General features: G+C 39.6%; 1 protein-coding gene across 8 annotated transcripts in view; it reads right to left on the bottom strand.

Annotated features, from left to right (window-relative positions):
- The window catches only part of PTPRM (protein tyrosine phosphatase receptor type M), a 698,330-nt gene that overhangs the window by 358,104 nt on the left and 320,779 nt on the right, over nucleotides 1–19,447 (bottom strand). For all 8 annotated transcript variants that reach the window (XM_026661212.1, XM_026661206.1, XM_026661202.1 and 5 more), the window contains exon 7: nucleotides 17,909–18,202. In XM_026661212.1, the coding sequence (XP_026516997.1) occupies nucleotides 17,909–18,202 (294 nt within the window). The remainder of the gene's footprint in view (nucleotides 1–17,908; nucleotides 18,203–19,447) is intronic.

A 19,447-nucleotide genomic window follows, 5' to 3' on the forward strand; every position in this document is an offset into this window, starting at 1 on the left:
TGCAGCATTTTCTGAAAAATCAGTCCCCTTTAATAGGGTTACCATACATCCGGTTTTTCCCGGACATGTCTGGCTTTTTGGTAATCAAACCCCCGTCTGGGGGGAATTGCCAAAAAGCTGAACATGTCCGGGAAAATACCGGCCGGGCACTTCCCCTCCCGGGCTCCGGGGGCGCAGGGTCCGGAGGCATGGGGGCTGCCCGAAGCCGGTAGCGCTCGGGCAGCTCGGCTCTTAAACAGAGCCAAAGAGTCAGGTGAGGAGCACAGCAGCCGGAGCCCGGGAGGGGAAGTGCCCGGCCGGTGGCTCAGGGTCCGGAAGCATGGGGGCTGCCCGAAGCTGGTAGCGCTCAGGCAGCTCGGCTTTAAACAGAGCAGAAGAGTCAAGGTAGGGAGCACAGCAGCCGCAGGAGGGGAAGTGCCCGGCCGGCGGTATTTTTCCCAGACATGTTCGGCTTTTTGGCAATTCCCCCGGACGGGGGTTTGATTACCAAAAAGCCGGACATGTCCGGGAAAAACCAGACGTATGGTAACCCTAAGATATATACAACTATTGGTACAGTAAGAGGAAATGCAGTTTTCAATTGGGTAGCTGAACTCTGTAAAATCATATAATATATATTTACCACATGCAATTCAGTCATAATTTTTGGGCATCTTTTAGTGTTTTTCATTAAATGTAATGGACAAAAATCAAGACCCTTCTCTAGTAAGAACAGTTACAGCAAAAATAACCCACGAAGTAATAAAACTATGTTTGCCTGATTAAGACTCCAGTTTTCTAGAACAGTGGTTCTCAACCAGGGGTCCAGGACCCCCTTGGGGGCTGCAAGCAGGTTTCCAAGGGTCTGCCAAGCAGGGCCAGCATTAGACTTGCTGGGGCCCAGGGCAGAAACCCAAAGCCCCACTGTACGGGGCTGAAGCCAAAGCCTGAACAATGTAACTTTGTGGGAGCCTCTGTGGCATGAGCCCCAGGCAACTGCCCTGCTTGCTAATCCCTAACGCTGGCCCTGGCTTTTATATGCAGAAAAACAAATTATTGTGGTACAGGTAGGCTGGGGAGTTTTTATAGCAAGTTTGGGGGGGGGAAGAGGGGGTTCAGAAAGAAAAAGGTTGAGAACCTCTGTTCTAGAAGATGTAATTCCAATGTTATGTCACTGTTGCTAATTTACGCTTTAGCAATGAGGCTCACTGATTTCTTTCCCAGTGTTTCACCTTAATTGCATGAAATCCACAGCAATTTACTGCTCATAATTCTGTCTATTTTCTAGTGTTGAGATTTTCCTTTCTTGTCAGTCTTCTTCGCATGTATTAGACGTTTGCAGCTAAAACTGGGATGAAATGCCATCAGTAGGTTCTAAATTTGGATGACTTTTTTTCCACAGAATTTAGAAATACCACCTGTGCTACTGATTTCTTAAAATAACAAGTTTAATCTACTATAAAATTTAAAAAATATGGGCTCAGATCCTGCATGTCAGTAACTTTACACCTGGGAACAGTGCCATTGAACTTTCCACATTACTGCCCAATTAAAAACAAATAAGTGTTCGCTGCACCAGAGCCATACTTTTAAATTACAGCAGACTAAACCTTTATTATATGAATAGTAAGAAAGCATGTTTTTCAAAGAGTGAAAGCTTCCGCTTTAAGAAAAAATAATTTATAAACATCTGTACCCTGTGTCCTAAAATAGACAGGTTTCTCGGATAAATCCATTAACTTCCATGAACAATTCCACTGGTTTACACTAATGTAACTGAGAACTGAATCTGACCCACAAGATATAATAAATCTTACTTCTTTTTAAGCCATCACACTTTCCTAATACAATCAGCCTAGTATAAGCTTGCCTCTAAGACATTTTTGTAAGTTGTTCAGACTGAATACAAGGAAAGACTGATAAGGAAATAAACAAACAACAATACGGCTTTAAATGTGGCAAGGGCACGAAAAATACCATTATGGACTTGAAGTTCATATTACAAAGATCAGCTGAAATGAGGAAAATGGTATATTTGTGTTTCAATGACTTACAAAAAAGCATTTACAGAATCTGCAACTGGAAATTGTTGAACAAATTAAGATCTGTAGGGATTGATGGCTACAAACTCCAAGTAATAAAACAATTATACTGGAATCAGAAGGTAATTGTAATGGTAGATGAAAATGAAAATCTAATAGAGATCAAGAGCAGTGAGAAAAGGTTGTATAGTGTCACCAATTTTATTCAACATTTATAATGAGAGTTTGATGAAATTAATGAAGAAACAGAAGATATTAAAATGAATGGAGAATGGATTAATAACCTTTGCTATGCAGAAGACAATGCTGTTGGCTGATTCAGAAGAAGGTCTGATGAAGTTGGTGGAGATTAGACCATATTCTTTGCCATATTCATATATAGAGTTGAATGTGGGCAAGACAAGAACAATGAAGGTATGTAAGGATTCTGGGAAAACATGCAAGATTCCTGTGAACTGCAAACTGGTACATCGTGAGAAATTACTTCTACCTAAGAAGCATCTTACAGAAGATGGAAGATCAGATATTGAAGTTAGCACCAAGAGCAGAAACGACATTCTGGAAGAATAAACATCTGATCAGAAGGGACCACATAACCAGTGAAAAAAATATTGGTGATTATTGGAAGTCAGCAAATCCTAGTCAGACATGCCACGAAATGAAATATTTGATTTGTGAGGTGCGTTTTGAGAGGTTCAGTGAGCTATGCATATTTTCAGGCATCAGAAAGAATAGCTGATGGCCAAAGAACACAAGGAAAGAAAATACTTTAGATGGATCAAGAGGACTATTCAACCACAGAGAGGTTAGTACAGGATCACAGAGAATGGGCTATCAAGGTTACAAACTTTCCAGTAAAGGAGACACTGCGTAAGACAAAAGAAGAACAAAGTTGAATCTGACCCACAAGATATAACAAATCTTATTTCCATTTGGGCCATCAAATATAATCTTATCTTATACCAGATTCTAAATAAAGAAAAAGAAAGAAAAAAAGGTCAAATCAAACGTGGACAAGCCTTGACCATCCTTTTAAAAAAATCTTCAAAAAATAGTGTCAAAGTGGTTTCATACAAAAGGTTTAGTCTCTACTATAACATTAGCACATATCTGTCTAAAATATATATATGGAAACCCTAGGAAGGTTGAGATGGGAGTTAATCAAAAGAAAATTTCAATTTGAAAATTTACGGTAAGAGATTAGCTCTCTTAAAAAGACAAGAAAACTTTCATATGGTGTAGTGAAGAATTTCACAGATAATGGTTTACATACTATGGTCAAGGAGCTCTTGACATGACTTGAGAAGGAGCAAAATTCTGCTCTCACATCACTCACAGCCTCATTGAAGTCATTGGGACCACAAAGAGTTTTAGGACATAATTTAGCCCAAAGTTTCTTATAAAGCATCTAAGGAAAGTTGCCAGTTTGGGTTACCAGTATAAACCAAAATTACCCAGGTCTCATTGGCTTGTTTTCATTTTTTTAAAACAAAATTACTTGGAATAACAGCAGTGGAGTAGAATTATCTACTATAATCAGATTACTTTCTGCTTCCTTGAAAACAAAAAATTCTGCTTCCTTTTCACGTTCATCTTTGATGAATGCTTTCAATTTGCCTCAGCAGTTATTTTTCTGTGACACACCATTATCCACTCACAAAATATAATCTCATTAAAAATACTGCACATGTAACCATATACCTCAGGTAGTTATCAGCATGATGCTGCTCTAGAATATAACTACACATCTTATTGTGTACTATTGCTCGTACACGGAGTTCTGTCCAAACTTGTGGATACAAAGGGGAATGTGAAGAGATCAAAAGACTTTTGTGGGCGGGTGGGGAGGAGAGAGAAGAAGGCACATGATTTTTGTAGCCCAGGCCACAAATGAAAAAGAAACCTAGAAACTACTACAGTGCTAGTTAACTACTGAATGTCTCCTATTTCCACAGACATCTTGCTACAAATTTAAAGAATATGACTTGGAGATTCCACTAAATTACATTAATTATATTAGATTAGTGAGCTTCTGGAAAGCGAGACACTTATCTGGATCATTTTCTCTCAATCTTCTAATTTCCCACTGAGAATGACCATCTCTCATATAAAACTAGTACAAGCCTTCATTCTCTTCCTTTTCCCCCCCCCCCCCCACACTCTAGACCATCTCAATCTTTGATTTTATTAAAGCTATTCAGTTGTTGAGAGTTTTCTACTCTGTTTCTCTTAATCAAGTTTTAGGAAAAATGTTTAAAAAAACATCAGTCCTTCTGCTCTGAATGGGTGACACCCAAAACTTATTTGCCCATGGTTGCTCCCACATCCTCCTTTGAACCCATGCAATATCATCCCATTGTGGTGCTTCAGGGCAATGCCTCAACATTGTGTTACAACACAACATTGCTACTACTGTCTTTGTGGGAGAAGATGAGTCTGTAGCCAGAATCTCCCATATAATATGACAGCCTTGCAACACTGTCAAGATTTTTTTTTTCAAAATCATTTAAAAAAAAGATTTTAGCACTGTTGTTCATGGAAGCCTAGAACTGAAACCTATCACACCTTAGCAAAATTAGTTTTCCTCTATCTCATGTGCATGCTGGTTTATTATTGTAGGACTGCACTGGTATTGTTTTGTTTTAACCAATAGATGAGCAATTAAGAGTTGATTTGGGGGAAAATTAGATTGTCCAAACATAAGGATTTTAAAATCAAATTACATTTGGTGTCTACCAACCTGGGTGGTTTCATTTTAATTTCACATAAGAATCTCTCAACATCTCATGTTCTCTTAACACCATATATTGAATAGAAGCATAGAATTTCATTGATAACTTTTATTGTTTCATTTATCTTATTGTTTTACTTTACTTTAGCATCACACAATTTCCTGGAAAGCATAGCAGCTACATTTATTTTGTCAAATATCTGCTGAGCTAAGTTGCTAAGCCTGAAACTCATGTTTCCATAATACAGTAATATTACATATATTATTATACAAAAATCACTATTAAGTTTACCATCTTAGCTCATTAGATACATATTTATGAGAGAGCGAGAGATGGTAGCAGTGCCTATAGTTAAGTTTGCCTATTACTTGTTTTTAGTCACTTATATACTTTGCCAGACACTAACATTTGGGCTGCTTGATCTCTGCCTCAGGCTGGCTATTTTTTGAAACACTGAGCAAAGAGTTCAGGGGTTTCTAAGAAATGAGATTAGGGGACATTGTGTCAATGTTAAACATTCCCCTCCAATCATTTCTTTTAAGAGCTATAGCATTCTCCAGGGTTTGGATCAGGGACTTTAGATTTGTCACAGAAATGGTCCTGGATGAGAAAGGACCCTTCTGCTGTCCCCATGAGAATCAGCCCAGATGTAACAGCTGTAAGACTCTGAAAAATCACTATTTGCATATGCTCAGTAGAGCTTCTTGGAAGATATTCTTCAGTTCAGCCCTTCCTCTCTTGTAGCAGACATGTCCCTTCCCGCCCATGGCCCAACCGTAAGCCACAAGTGTGAGGGGAACAGTGTAGGGCTATTGCCACTGGCCTAGGCTGCCCCAGCACAGGGTAAATTCCCTTGGGTGGATGATCTTACTCCTTTATGGCCCCATATGTAACTGGAAAGGCATATGCTGTAGCAGGGTCTGTAAGGGTTTGATCCAACACACACTAAAATCAAACAGGAGCACTGCAACCTGGCATTTGGCCTCTCTCTTTGCTGTGCAAAGGACTAGCATTGTTACAGAAGATAACAGAAAATTAACTACAGTAGTGGCCCTTAAAACTTCCCAGTTGCCTTTGGTACCTCAGGCCCTATCGCTATAACTGAGGCCTGCAATCAGATCCAGGTGGTGGACTCTGGTCCCAACTGAAGAACTGGGATTTAAGTATTTGCAATTAGGCAATATCTGAACTTGCAGTATTGAAGGTATTTCCTGTAGTAAATAAACTTGCAGAGATTAGAGCCTAGGATCGCAGCTAAAAAAGTAAAAATTTAATTAATAAAATCTGGCCTTCAAATTTTGTCATTAAGGTAAAGGGAACAGCAATCTGCAAGGCCTTAAGGTCATGTAATATCTTAAAATCCATCATGATGGCACAACAGAGGAAAGAAAACATGCACTGTACAGCTTAATAAGCAGTGATTTGTTAGTTAAAAGATTAACAGTAGAATGGTAGTAGAGGCAGAAGTAATTTATCATGAAAAATGTACTAGACAGTATTTGAAAATTATCACTCTGTTAATAACCTTTTTTCAAATTGGTTGTTCAATGTACTGAGCAGTACATTGCACATTAGCAGTTTAGCACAGACTGTAACACTGTAATACAGGACAAAATAAATTAACTCTGGAAAATTCAGACAACTATTTTCTGCTACTAATAGCACAGAAATAGATAGATATACATATGTCTGTTAAAACAATTAATCTACATACACATATACACACACAAAACCAGGAAAATATTGAATCAAACAACAAATGTTCTACATATGCAAGAATCTTCTTTTGACAACAGTGCTTTATTGGCATAGAGTTTTTCCTTTAATTTGTAAAGAGAGAGAGAGTGTGTATATTAAAAGATTGTCATAACCATACATTTATGCATTTTATACATATTATATATACACACACACACACATATATACATATGCATAAATGTATATGAATGATCTTTGGTTATGACAATCTTTTAAATATACTTATGTAAAAAAATGTGTGATTTTGACCTCTCAGTTTACAGTAATGTCACATTCTCAAAGTATCTGAGATGTTTTTCACACACCCACGCTTGCAAAACCTTATAGGAATGCCTGGGGTGGCCTTACAATGGCTTCACTCCTTCTTCTATGAGATCTCTGACATCAGTACTGATTATCACTCTCCCCCTCCAAAGGGTCTGCGGTACAGGGTTCTATCTGGTCATCCAAACGATATATACAATCTGTATACAATCTCTCTAGGAAGGACTATAAGGTTGTGAGCTGCTTCCAAGATCAAAATTTCTATGAGAACAAGCTGTATGAAGGTCATTCCAGATAAGATAGAAGCACTGGTAGTTGGTACAGCAAAACATGGAAGAATGGTCATGGGCTGTGTTGGTGCCTTCTACTGAAGATGTTGGACCTTTTAACAATAAGTTTTTTTCATCTTGAGGTGTTGCTAGGACAAATATTGCTCTTGGATTCTCAAGTAGCATCTGTGCCTGTGACTCTTAAGTTCCCCCTCCCCTCATCTAAGGTTAGACAGGAGGCCTTTCCTTATCGATAAAGACCTTATCATAATTAAATCACCTTCAGGTTGGATTACTACATTGTGCTCTACATAGGATGACCTTTGAAGGAATTTGGAAGCTTCACTTAGAGCAAAATGCATCTTCTTATAATCACGCTCCAGGGGAGTCAATATTAGCATATATAATGATACTGCATGCCTTGAATTGGATAGCAATTCACCTCCAGGTAAAATTCAAAATGAAAGGAACACTAAATTGCACACATACAAAATGGGAAATGACTGCCCAGGAAGGAGTACTGCAGAAAGGGATCTGGGGGTTATAGGAGGATCACAAGCTAAATATGTAACACTGTTGCAAAAAAAGTGAACAGCATTCTGGGATGTTTTAGCAGGAGTGTTGTAAGCAAGACATGAGAAGTAATTCTTCCACTCTACTCCACGCTGATAAGGTCTCAACTGGAGTATTGTGTCCAGTTATGGGCTCCACATTTCAAGAAAGATGTGTACAAATTGGAGAAAGTCTTGAGGAGAGAAACAAAAATGATTAAAGATTTAGAAAACATGACCAATGAGGAAAGACTGAAAAAAATGGATTTGTTTCATCTGGAGACGAGAAGACTGAGCGGGGACACGATAACAAGTTTCAAGTACATAAAAGATTGTTACAAGGAGGACGGTGAAAATTTGTTCTTGTTAACCTCTAAAGATAGGACAAGAAGCAATAGGCATAAATTGCAGCAAGGGTGGTTTAGGTTGACATTAGGAAAAACTTCCTAACAGTCTCTGAAGTTAAGCACTAAAGCAAATTGCCTAGGGAGATTTAAAAATCTCAACAGGTTAGACAAACACCTCTCAGGAATGGTCTAGATAATACATGGTCATGGCCTTGAATTCAGGGGACTGGACTAGATGCCCTACTGAGGTCCCTTCCAGTCCTACACTTCTATGATTCTATGTTACAATCTTAATAGCCCTATTTTAGGACCTAGCCGTCTGAAAGACTACCCAATCCCCAAAATCCCATTGTGGAATTTAAACTTTACTGAGGCATTTCTTGTATTCTAGTAATGCCGAGAAGCCCCATCAGGATATAGAATCACAGAATCATAGGACTGGAAAGGACCTCGAGAGATCATCTAGTCCAGTCCCCTGCACTTGTGGCAGGACTAAGTATTATCTAGACCATCCTGACAGGTGTTTGTCTAACCTGCTCTTAAAAATCTCCAATGATGGAGACTCCACAACCTCCCTAGGCAATTTATTCCAGTGCTTTACCACCGTGACAGTTAGGAAGTTTTTCCTAATGTCCAACGTAAACCTCCCTTGCTGCAATTTAAGCCTATTGCTTTTTGTCCTGCTGGTGGGTTTGTAATTCCCCGAGTTGTCCTTATTTCCCTTTATATAGATGGGCACTATATTTGCCCTTTTCCACTCTTCTGGAATCTCTCCTGTCTTCCATGACTTTTCAAAGATAATTGCTAATAGCTCAGATATCTCCTCAGTCAGCTCCTTGAGTATTCTAGGATGCATTTCATCAGGCCCTGGTGACTTGAAAACATCTAATTTGTCCAAGTAATTTTTAACTTGTTCTTTCCCCTACTTTATCCTCTTCTGATCCTACCTCATTTTCACTGGCATTCATTACGTTAGACATCCAATCACCACCAACCTTCTTGGTGAAAACTGAAACAAAAAAGTCATTAAGCACGTCTGCCATTTCCACATTTTTTGTTATTATCCCCCCCCACACACACTCAGTAACGGGCCTACCCTGTCCTTGGTGTTCCTCTTACTTCTAATGTATTTGTAGAATGTTTTCTTATTACCCTTTATGTCTCTAGCTAGTTTGATCTCATTTTGTGCCTTGGCATTTCTAATTTTGTCCCTACATACTTGTGTTATTTGTTTATATTCATCCTTTATAATTTGACCTAGTTTCCACTTTTTGTAGGACTCTTTTTTGATTTTTAGATCACTGAAGATCTGGTTAAGCCAGGGTGGTCTCTTGCCATACTTCCTATCTTTCCTATGCAGAGGGATAGTTTGCTCTTGTGCCCTTAATAAAGTCTCTTTGAAAAACTGCCAACTGTCTTCTATTATTTTTCCCCTTAGACTTGCTTCCCACGGGATCTTACCTACCAACTCCCTGAGTTTGCTAAAGTTTGCCTTCTTGAAATCCATGGTCTTTATTTTGCTGTTCTCCCTCCTATCATTCCTTAGAATCATGAACTCTACCATTTCATGATCACTTTCACCCAAGCTGCCTTCCTCTTTCAAATCCTCAACCAGTTCCTCTCTATTTGTCAAAATCAAATCTAGAACAGCCTCTCCTCTAGAAACTGTCTCCACTTTCTGAAATAAAAAATTGTCTGCAATACATTCCAAAAATTTATTGGATAATCTGTGCCCTGCTTTGTTATTTTCCCAACAGATGTCTGGTTAGTTGAAGTCCCACATCACCACCAAGTCCTGTGATCTGGATAACTTTGTTAGCTGTTTAAAAAAAGCCTCATCCACCTCTTCTTCCTGGTTACGTGGTCTGGAGTAGACCCCTACCATGACATCACCCTTGTTTTTTACCTCTTTTACCCTTACCCAGAGATTTTCAACAAGTCTGTCTCCTACTTCTATCTCAACCTCAGTCCAAGTGTATACATTTTTAATATACAAGGCAACACCACCTCCCTTTTTTCCTTGCCTGTCCTTCCTGAGCAAGCTGTACCCTTCTATACCAATATTCCAGTCATGCGTATTATCCCACCAGGTCTCTGTGATGCCAACTGTTGTACAGTGTTCTCTCTCTCTCTCTCTCTCTCTCTCTCTCTCTCTCTCTCTATATATATATATATATATATAATCCCTATAAAAACTCTAGTAAAAAAAATCCTACAATAATCAGACAAAGACACCATACTCTGTAGTCATTATTTTTACCCCTTTTTTCAATTTTAAACTTCTTCTTAACTTTTTAAGAATCCCTGGTCCTAGAGCACCTTGCTTACTGGTATCCTGAGAAAGCCTGTATTTCCTGACCATATTCACTTGATGTCTATCCAAAGACATCACTTGCATGCAACTTCCAAGGAAGAATGTCATGAGGTTGCAATACTGGAGAAAAGACAAGAATGTAGAATGCAATCTTTGGAATCAGACTTTTTTTCCTAAGGTTAATCTCTGTCTGGACTAAGGAGACATTTTTGATTCTCTAATTTGAATAGAAACACAGGTCTCCTGAGCCTCCATAGAGGACCCTCACAGAGATTCTACTTCTGGCTGAAGAGCATTAATTGTGGATAGAGGGACAGAGACCAGGCTCATGTAAAAAAAATGAAATCTATCTGCAAAGTGTCACTCTGAGTTATTGCATGCCATGATTAAACAACCAATACTTTTCATCTGCTTTTATAATCAATTAAATAAATGCCCAAGGAATTGACAGTTTCCTTTTTAAGTAACTAACGATGCAGAGTGGTATTTGGCAGTGAAAATTTCTTCTGAAAGAATAAATGCTTATATTGATAATCTTGAATTATAAATTATAGCTCTCTAATTCTCCCTTTTATAAAAATGAATGCTCTTCACAATCTAGCCTTACATGTCAGATAAAAAGATGAAACTTTTATAATGGAAATGTAATTATAGTACAAGTTTAGCCAGTTGTCATTTCAAACCAATCCATAATTATGCACAGGTCATAAAAAGTTATATTTTGTCATTTACTTGGCCAAATATGCCAGTTATACCTCAGGTCATCTTCTTAAAATTGAACACTGTACAACAGTAATGAAGTGAATTACTGAACAGACTTTTTTTAAAAAGGGGATTGCAAATAAAATGGCTCTAGAAATTGTCAAAACAAACAGCAGCTGACAGATAGTTTGATTTTTATTTTCAAAATGCATTAATTTTAATATCCAAAATGCCAATCAAGACTGATTAAATAGTTACTACACTCATTTGCTTTACATGTATTTTCTCAGTATACAGTAGAGCTAGCAGCTAACAAAGTCCAATATAAACATTATTTTCCAGAACATCCTTTCTGGACCAAAAAACTCAAACAAAAATACACAAACCCAAAACCCTTCCTGACTATATTAGTTTACAAACGAAAGTGTACTTAACAGTGTATATATTAATGGCTAAAACTGAAAAATATTTTTTGTTCCTTCCAAGAAATCTAATCCAGCTAAGGAGACCCAGTGATAACTATGGGCAGACACTCAGATTTTTTTTTTTAAACATCTGTTGTTCTTAGAACAATAAAAAAGGATGCTACAAAGACACTTTGATGTTAGATATGAAAATGTGCCTTAACTCAGATACCAGTAGCTAGTACTATAAATTTGGAAATCTAGGTGTTAAGAATATTTTAGATGAATGGCCATGTTACTCATTCTAAAAGGATCATCTCAGGAACGAGATTACATTGGCTCTGGAATCTACCAGTCCTAAATCATAACCTTATTGACAGCCCTATTTCTATTGGTGGATCACATTTTTCTCTTAACACAGTATTCCATATTTTCATTCTGTACTACGGTTTCTTGTGTTCACATTCTATTGCCTTTTATATACTGACATTTGCATACTTACATTCTTAATATTCAAGTTTTTCATTTGTCTGTAATCAGCTTAATATAATTATGGGTCAGCTTCCACCTGGACTTCATGCAGACGTGCAATGGTGAGAGAGAGCACATGGAATCTTTCCCCACCCACTTACCTGGCCTACATGAGGGGCAGGCAGAATTTTAGCCCCACAGGGCAGACACTGGTTCCTCTCTAATCCCTTGGGGGATGGAAATGGGAAGAAAATGGCTCTAACACCCAGAGTCTGACCAGTAGAGTTGGGGTCATTAGCTATTGGGGAGGGAGCAACCTCTTAAAAGCACCTACTGCATTAGATATTGGGGGGAGCAGTACTGCTGCTCCATGATCACAGACAGGAGGGAGGAAGATGTTTTTCCTCCTCACCTTTGCGCTTTCCAACAGCATCTTCCCAGCACCCAAATAATTTTCCCACACCGGTAAGGAAGTGTGGATTTTTACCTTAAAGCACAGAACAGCAACAGAAAATACAAAGTGGATAATTTAGCATTTTTTTTAAATGAGAATTTTTTGTGTAAATCAGAATGAATTCTTCTTGCATTCACTATTCATTTGTAAAAGAAGCCCCAAGCCCTTGTCCTCCGAAAAGGGAGAGAAAATGCTGCCTAGAAACCCGGTAGCCTGCTAACTGGTGGAATGCTTACTCTCGTTTCCCGTTTCTAAACGGGAGCAAATTTACCCTCTTTTAAACTATCTGGCTTATCAGCATGGAACTTTCATACGTTGCTGACCTTCTGGGACATCAACTTTATGGGATTCATTTCAAACAGATGACCCAAAACCTTAAATAGTTCTTTAGGGTTGTTCCTTTTTGTTGTTTCAAATGTATTCAATACACAGAATCTATATGGCAGAATGCTAAAGAAACAAGATCTAATATATGCTCAAGTTGCTATGTAATGATTATGTGCCTTGTTTATTTAAGTATTTGATGGAAATTAGGATTTCTTTGCTGTTTTATGGGAGATACTGTACGTTAATAACACTTTTTAAAACAAACATGTAAACAAGTAAATTAAAACAAATTATGTATAAATAATATTATAGCCGTGGACCCAAAAAAAGCATGTAATCAAGGAAGGGATAACATGCATTTTAATACCCAAGTACAGTAACTCCTCACTTAACATTGTAGTTATGTACCTGAAAAATGCGACTTTAAGCGAAACAATGTTAAGCAAATCCAATTTCTCCATGTAATGTAAATGAGGGGGTTAGGTTCCAGGGAATTTTTTTTCACCAGACAAAAGACTATATAGACACACACACACACACACACACACACTCTAAAGTTTTAAACAAAAAATTTAATACTGGTACACAGTGATGATGATTGTGAAGCTTGGTTGAGATGGAGGAGTCAGAGGGTGGGATATTTCCAGGGAATGCCTTACTGCTAAATGATGAATTAGCAATTGGCTGAGCCCTCAAGGGTTAACTCTCACACTCTACTGTACAAGGCAGCAGGAAAGGAGGGAGGGCAGACAGCAGGGCCGGCGCTTCCACTAGGCGACCCTAGGCGGTCGCCTAGGGTGGCAGGATTTGGGGGGTGGCATTTTGCCACCCTCGGCGGAAATTCGGCGGCAGGGGTCCTTCAGCTCCGGGTCTTTGGCAGAAATTCGGCAGCGGGTCCTTCACTCGCTCCGGGACCTGCCGCCGAAGTGCCCCGAAGACGCGGAGCGGAAGGACCTCCCGCCGACGAATGCTCAGAGGAGGAGCGCTGCCGCCTAGGGCAGCAAAAACCCTGGCGCCGCTCCTGGCAGACAGCCACACACTGTGTGTGTGTGTGTGTGTGTGTGTGTGTGTGAGAGATGTGCATTTTCCCTTTAAGTATGAAGAGTGGGGTCAGAAGTACACTGCCTTGTTAATCAGATCAGCAAGCTGAGACTGGATCAGACTGCAGCTGCTGCTGCCTGGAAGCTCCCTCTGTCGTTTGCCCCCCTGCAGGAGCAGGGGGACACCCTGACATTTCCCTCCTCCCCTCCCCTCCCACACAGCAAGCAGGAGTCTCCGGGAGCAGCTCCAAGGCAGAGGGCAGGAGCAGCACATGGCAGTGGGGGGAGGGACAGCTGCAATTGGTAGCCTGCTGGGCAGCTGCTGCACAGGGAACTTAGGGGAGCGAGGAGCTGGTAAGGAGAGCTGATAGGGAGGCTGTTGGTCCACCCTGGTTCCAACCACCCACCAGCTAGCTCCAACGGTAGGGTTACCATATTTTGAGCCTCCAAAAGGAGGACACTCCACGGGGCCCCGCCCCCGCCCCAACTCCACCCCTTCCCCAAAGTCCCCGCCCCAACTCCGCCCCCTCCCCTGCTTCCCGCGAACATTTGATTCGCGGGAAGCCTGAAGCAGGTAAGGGGGGTGTGGGGGGAGGAGGCGCGGCCCAGTCTGGCCCCCCCGGCGTCTCCAGCCTGGGTCGGCTCGGGCTCTGGGGTGCCGGCCCCGGCCCCTGGGCCTCCGGCCGAGCACCCCCGGCCCACCCAGCACTGCCGGTCCCCGGGCCAGCCCCCGGGCCCCTGGCCGAGCACCCCCGGCCCGCCCAGCACTGCCCGGCCCCGGCCCCCGGCTCGGCACCGCCGGCCCAGCATGTCCCGATTTTCCCGGACATATGGTAACCCTATCCAATGGGCTGCTCTTTCTGCAAGCAGTGGACAAAGCAGGCGGCTGCCAAATGACGTTAGAAGGAAGCATTGCACAACTTTAAACAAGCCAGGCCAACTTTAAGTGAGGAGTTACTGTACAATGGGGGGGCAACGTTAGTGGCCATATATTTTGCTTTATTATGTACCGGTATTTTGACGAAATTCACTATACTTTGCCTTATTTAAATTTCCTCAACACTGTGGTATGGGCACAAAACTAATGTTAATTCTCATGGCAATAATAATTGGCCCACATTCCATATATGTATAGGGGTGTGTGTGTGTGTGTAGAGAGAGAAAGCATGAGAATAATCAGTGATGTACAGTATAACAGAAGTGTTCTCATAAATAATATAGTTGGTGCTTTCTTAGCAGCAGCCACCATTTCACCCATGTCAAATTTTTGGAGTGTGGTGGTTTATGATTTAAGTTTTAAACTCCAAACTGACCCCTGCAGGTTTTGGTGCCAGGTCAGACCCAAAACTAACAAGGGCCTTTTTTTTCTGGATCTGATTCAAATGTAGAAAGCTTGAGCAAGAAATTAAAGAGATTTCAGTGCCACCACCTGCACCCTAGCCATTGCTCTTCTCCAATCTGAACTCCAAACCACCGCCTAACCCTAATCCAAGTCCAAACATCATCTCTTCAACCCACTCGACAGAAAAATCATCTGCATTTATATTATGTTTTATCACAAGGAAACAAAGCACTTTTCAAAGCATACCAATACTGCTCCACTGTGGATGATACTGCCAACTTTGGAGCGATTTCTTTTCTTTATTTTCTTTCCATTCTATTTATAGATGCTTTTATTTACTAGAGCTAGAGACAACACTTGTCTATTATAAGTCCCCGAAATCTCATTCTACCAAAATAAAAACATAGTTCAAGCACTTTGGAGAACTATTATGATTATTGAATGTCTAACATGCTGCTTCAAGTCTCAAAGTAGTACTCTGGACCCAAAGGGAATAGGCAAGCAGCATACAATTATTAAAGCAATTACAAAGATACAATGATTCTTCTCTTAAAAGCCTCCTGTATTATTCATTTTATGGTCCACATTTGAGAATGGCATAATTTCACTCCTACCCAGTTTAATTACTTTGTTATTAGTTTATCAGCATCTCTTTTTTAACCCCTTGAGCCAGTTATTAGCATGTCGCTCACTAGTAGTTAACCAACAACTACTACACCTTCAAAGCAGTATCTCCAGACATAAAAAAGCCAATTTGTGGAGCTAGATTTAATATTGTCATTCAGCTTCCACTTTATGCATTTCATTTGAGAAAGGAATGCAGCAGGTTACTGGTTAGCTTAATGAAATCACAAATAATAGGGATATATTACAATAGTTTACCTGATAATAAAACACTTTCAGTGAATATTTTATGTGAATGGGTGTTTGTCTTAATGCTCCATAATACCTACCACTGAAATGACAGCAGAAAACATATGATGAATTTACATGTAATTAAAGTTCTGTATTCTCCATGTAACTCTCTGGGCAATAATTCTCACTAACTCATCTGACACTATGGTGTCTTCTCATAGAAGCAGGAAATCAAAATATAAAGAAAAATAGATTAGTTTTAAAGTACTTAGAGTGAGCCTGAAAAGAGTATATATAACTTGGAAAGATAATTATGTTTTATTCACTTAGGAAAGGCATCTTGGACTAGAGGCCCTTGTTAAAGGAACTCTGTAATGGATTTTATGCCAAAATATTTATTGTCCTAAAATTATTATATTCTAATGAGGAAAATCTTGGAGATCAGAAATACAGAGATACTTTGTGTTGCCTTTTTAGTCCTTTTTGTGAGGGGGGGGAAGGAGGGAGTGGGATTGTAAAAAAAAAAAAAACCCCCACCCTAAACATTCTAAGCAAAAAAACAATACAAACCAACAAATACACACACAAAAACCAACAAATCAGCCACTATTTAGAATATAGTTTGGAGACAATAGCATATTACTAGGAAGCTGAAAAAGTCACTATGTCTACATTTGACATCACATACAGAATAATCTGCACATTGTTGGATACTGTCTCTATTTGTAATACATTGTTTAATCACTTGCTGGTGCCTGGACAGTTATGTGAGAAGTACCTATCACCGAAGTCCAATGGAGATTTGCCTAGTTATTTTCTGTATCTTTAAAAAAAGACCAAGATATACATTAACTCTTTGAAGACTAGTATAAATTAATTCATACCAGTGGTTTCATTTCCTTTTCTTCAGGAGTTTTTCTTCCCGTCTCCTCCTGCCAGCTTTACTGTAGTGAGGAGGATTCAAAATTTTGGGGGAGAAATTCACATTAAAAATTTTAAAGCCCATCGCATTGTATGTCCTTCTCTCCTCCTTCATCTCCAGTGTTAGTAGAGACTCAGAATGATCTATGTCTAGGCCAAACTCAAATGGGCCACTATACTTTTATATGCAAATCTGCATGTACCCCAGTTCACATGAAACAAACCTGTGTGCAAATCAAATTTGCTTACTATAATTCATGTTCTGAAAGGGAAATTTGATTCTCAGAATCTGTCCCCATAGTCTTAACTTCACCCTAGAAAACTCCTCAATTTTTAAAACAAATGTTTAAGTCTCATAAAAAATGACAATGAAAATGCTGACATCAAAAATGTTTTGTATCTCACTATCCTTCATTTAGTCTTCCTACAGCTGAATAGCAAATAAATAACAATGCTAATATCACTGCTACTTTTCTACAGGATTATTATACAATTGTATTTCTACTATAGCCCTGCTTTGTATCCATTTACAATCACATCAGCACCACTGATTACCACTTAACAATATAAGAGCCAAACTCTCTATACAACAACATAAATCACTGTATCTCATTTAACAAAAGGACCCACTGACAGCCATCTGAGAAAGCAGCCCTTAGTTAAATCCCATATATTAATGGAGACACAACAATAAACGCATTTGCTATTATGAAGTCTATTTTTCCACATCATCTACAGACTTATGAATCTGCTACTGATGCCAAAAAATAGCTTGTAATGTGAGCTCAGAAAATAACGGATAAAAGCTAGCACTGATGCAGGTAGGATATCATGAAATGAAGGAAGCCCAACATCAGGCTGTACATCAGGAAAGTCTGCTGCTTTGAAACTGCGCTGTATTCTGCACTAATTATTGCCAGGCACGAACAGGTATGATTTAATGTACCATGACTCCGTAGGTTGGCTTCAAGGTCACCATTCGCAAAAGCTAAATAATTTATACTTATAAGTATTCTGGACTTAGTTTCTGCGTCGTGCAAGTTCAAACTATACAGTGACAATTGTTAGTAAAGTAGCCTGCTGGTTTCAACCCAAGCAAACTGTTTACAATTTTCTGGCTTCCTTCTGGTACTCACCAGCACATTTTGTCCTTGTTCTGAGAGCTGGGCCTGGGGATCCGGTACCTCCTTCACCCGGTCTTGTAAGCAGCACACTGATTTCATATTCTGTATCAGGATCCAGGTGCCCGATTTTGTAGCTTGTGGAGTCTACTGGCTGTCTGTCATACCAGCTTCCACTTGAAGTGCGATACTCTACCTCCCTCTCAATGATCGGCCCATCCCCATTGATGGAATTAGCATTCAACTGTATCCATAAGTAGGTTGCACCAACTGAAGACAACTGAGGTGGCGCAATGGGAACAGGTGGCTCTATAACAAAAAAATTTGTAAAAAGTTATTTCTACTTCCGAAACATTCAAACAACAATCTTCACTAAACCATATTTGAAAATCTGCCTTAAAAATACCAAAGAAACATAAATATAAGAGATGATAAACAATGTCAGAGTTACCAATTTATTGTGTAAGGATAAATCACAACATATAAACTCTGTTACTTATAAAGACCTGGTAAATGTATTTTTTCATGTTATGTTATTGAAAGGTTTTAACATATAGACTCCATTTATATAAACATTCCAAACAGCTTGAAATTATTTTACCTATACACCAAATGTTAACTGTATGCATTTCCAGCATCTTTTCACTTGCAATTTAAAAGGGAGATGAACCCAAGTTCACATGTTAAGACATCTCTCTCTAGGTGTAACCTGTGACTTGTATTCAAAAGTAATATTTTTAATTAAAATGGATATTTGAGTCCATTTCTGATGGCAGCCATCTTGCTGAATTGTGATATCATTTGTGATGAAAAGGAAATGAAAATATTTATTTTCACAACAATTTAGTTTGTGCTTCTCCCCATGTAAACTTTCAGACTTCTGAGCTGAGCGGAGTGGATGAATTGTTCATTCGGGTTCAGTAACCTGCACTTTTCTATCTAATATGAGGCAGTGTTGTCAACCTGAGCAAGCCCAGAGCTGGGAACTACGAATTCCTGAGTTCTTGTTCTTATTCTGACTCTACCTTGCATAATGACCTTGGGCAAATCATTTTATCCTGGTTTCCCTAACTGCAAAAGGGAGATAATACCATCTCATATACCAAATGTGTGTGAGGTGGGGAACAGTTTGTTTTCAAAATACTTTAAAAAAAGTTTGTTACTGTGTACTAGTACTAAGCAGATATATAGCACTTTCCATTTTCAAACTAAGTGCCGTGTATACTTGATCATAAGCCAGTTCATTTATAAGCCGACCCCCCCAAGACGGATAAGTAAAAATGGAATTTTTTTTATGACCCATTCATAAGCCGACCCTATAATTCAGGGGTCAGCAAACTTTGGCTCCTGGGCCATCAGGATAAGCTGCTGGCGGGCCGAGATGGTTTGTTTACCTCAAGCATCTGCAGGCACGGAGGTAAACCTAGTAAATAAAGTGTCCCGGCCTGCCAACGGCTTACCCTGATGGGCCGGGACAGAAATGGGTGGGGAAATTGGGGGGGGGCAGAAGCTGGGGTTCAGGGGAGTAACCCCTGTAACCACCCCCCACATGAC

This window comes from Terrapene carolina, unplaced genomic scaffold (assembly GCF_002925995.2).
Source record: "Terrapene carolina triunguis isolate 2854851 unplaced genomic scaffold, T_m_triunguis-2.0 Scaffold58, whole genome shotgun sequence".
Classification (NCBI taxonomy): Eukaryota; Metazoa; Chordata; order Testudines; family Emydidae; genus Terrapene; species Terrapene triunguis.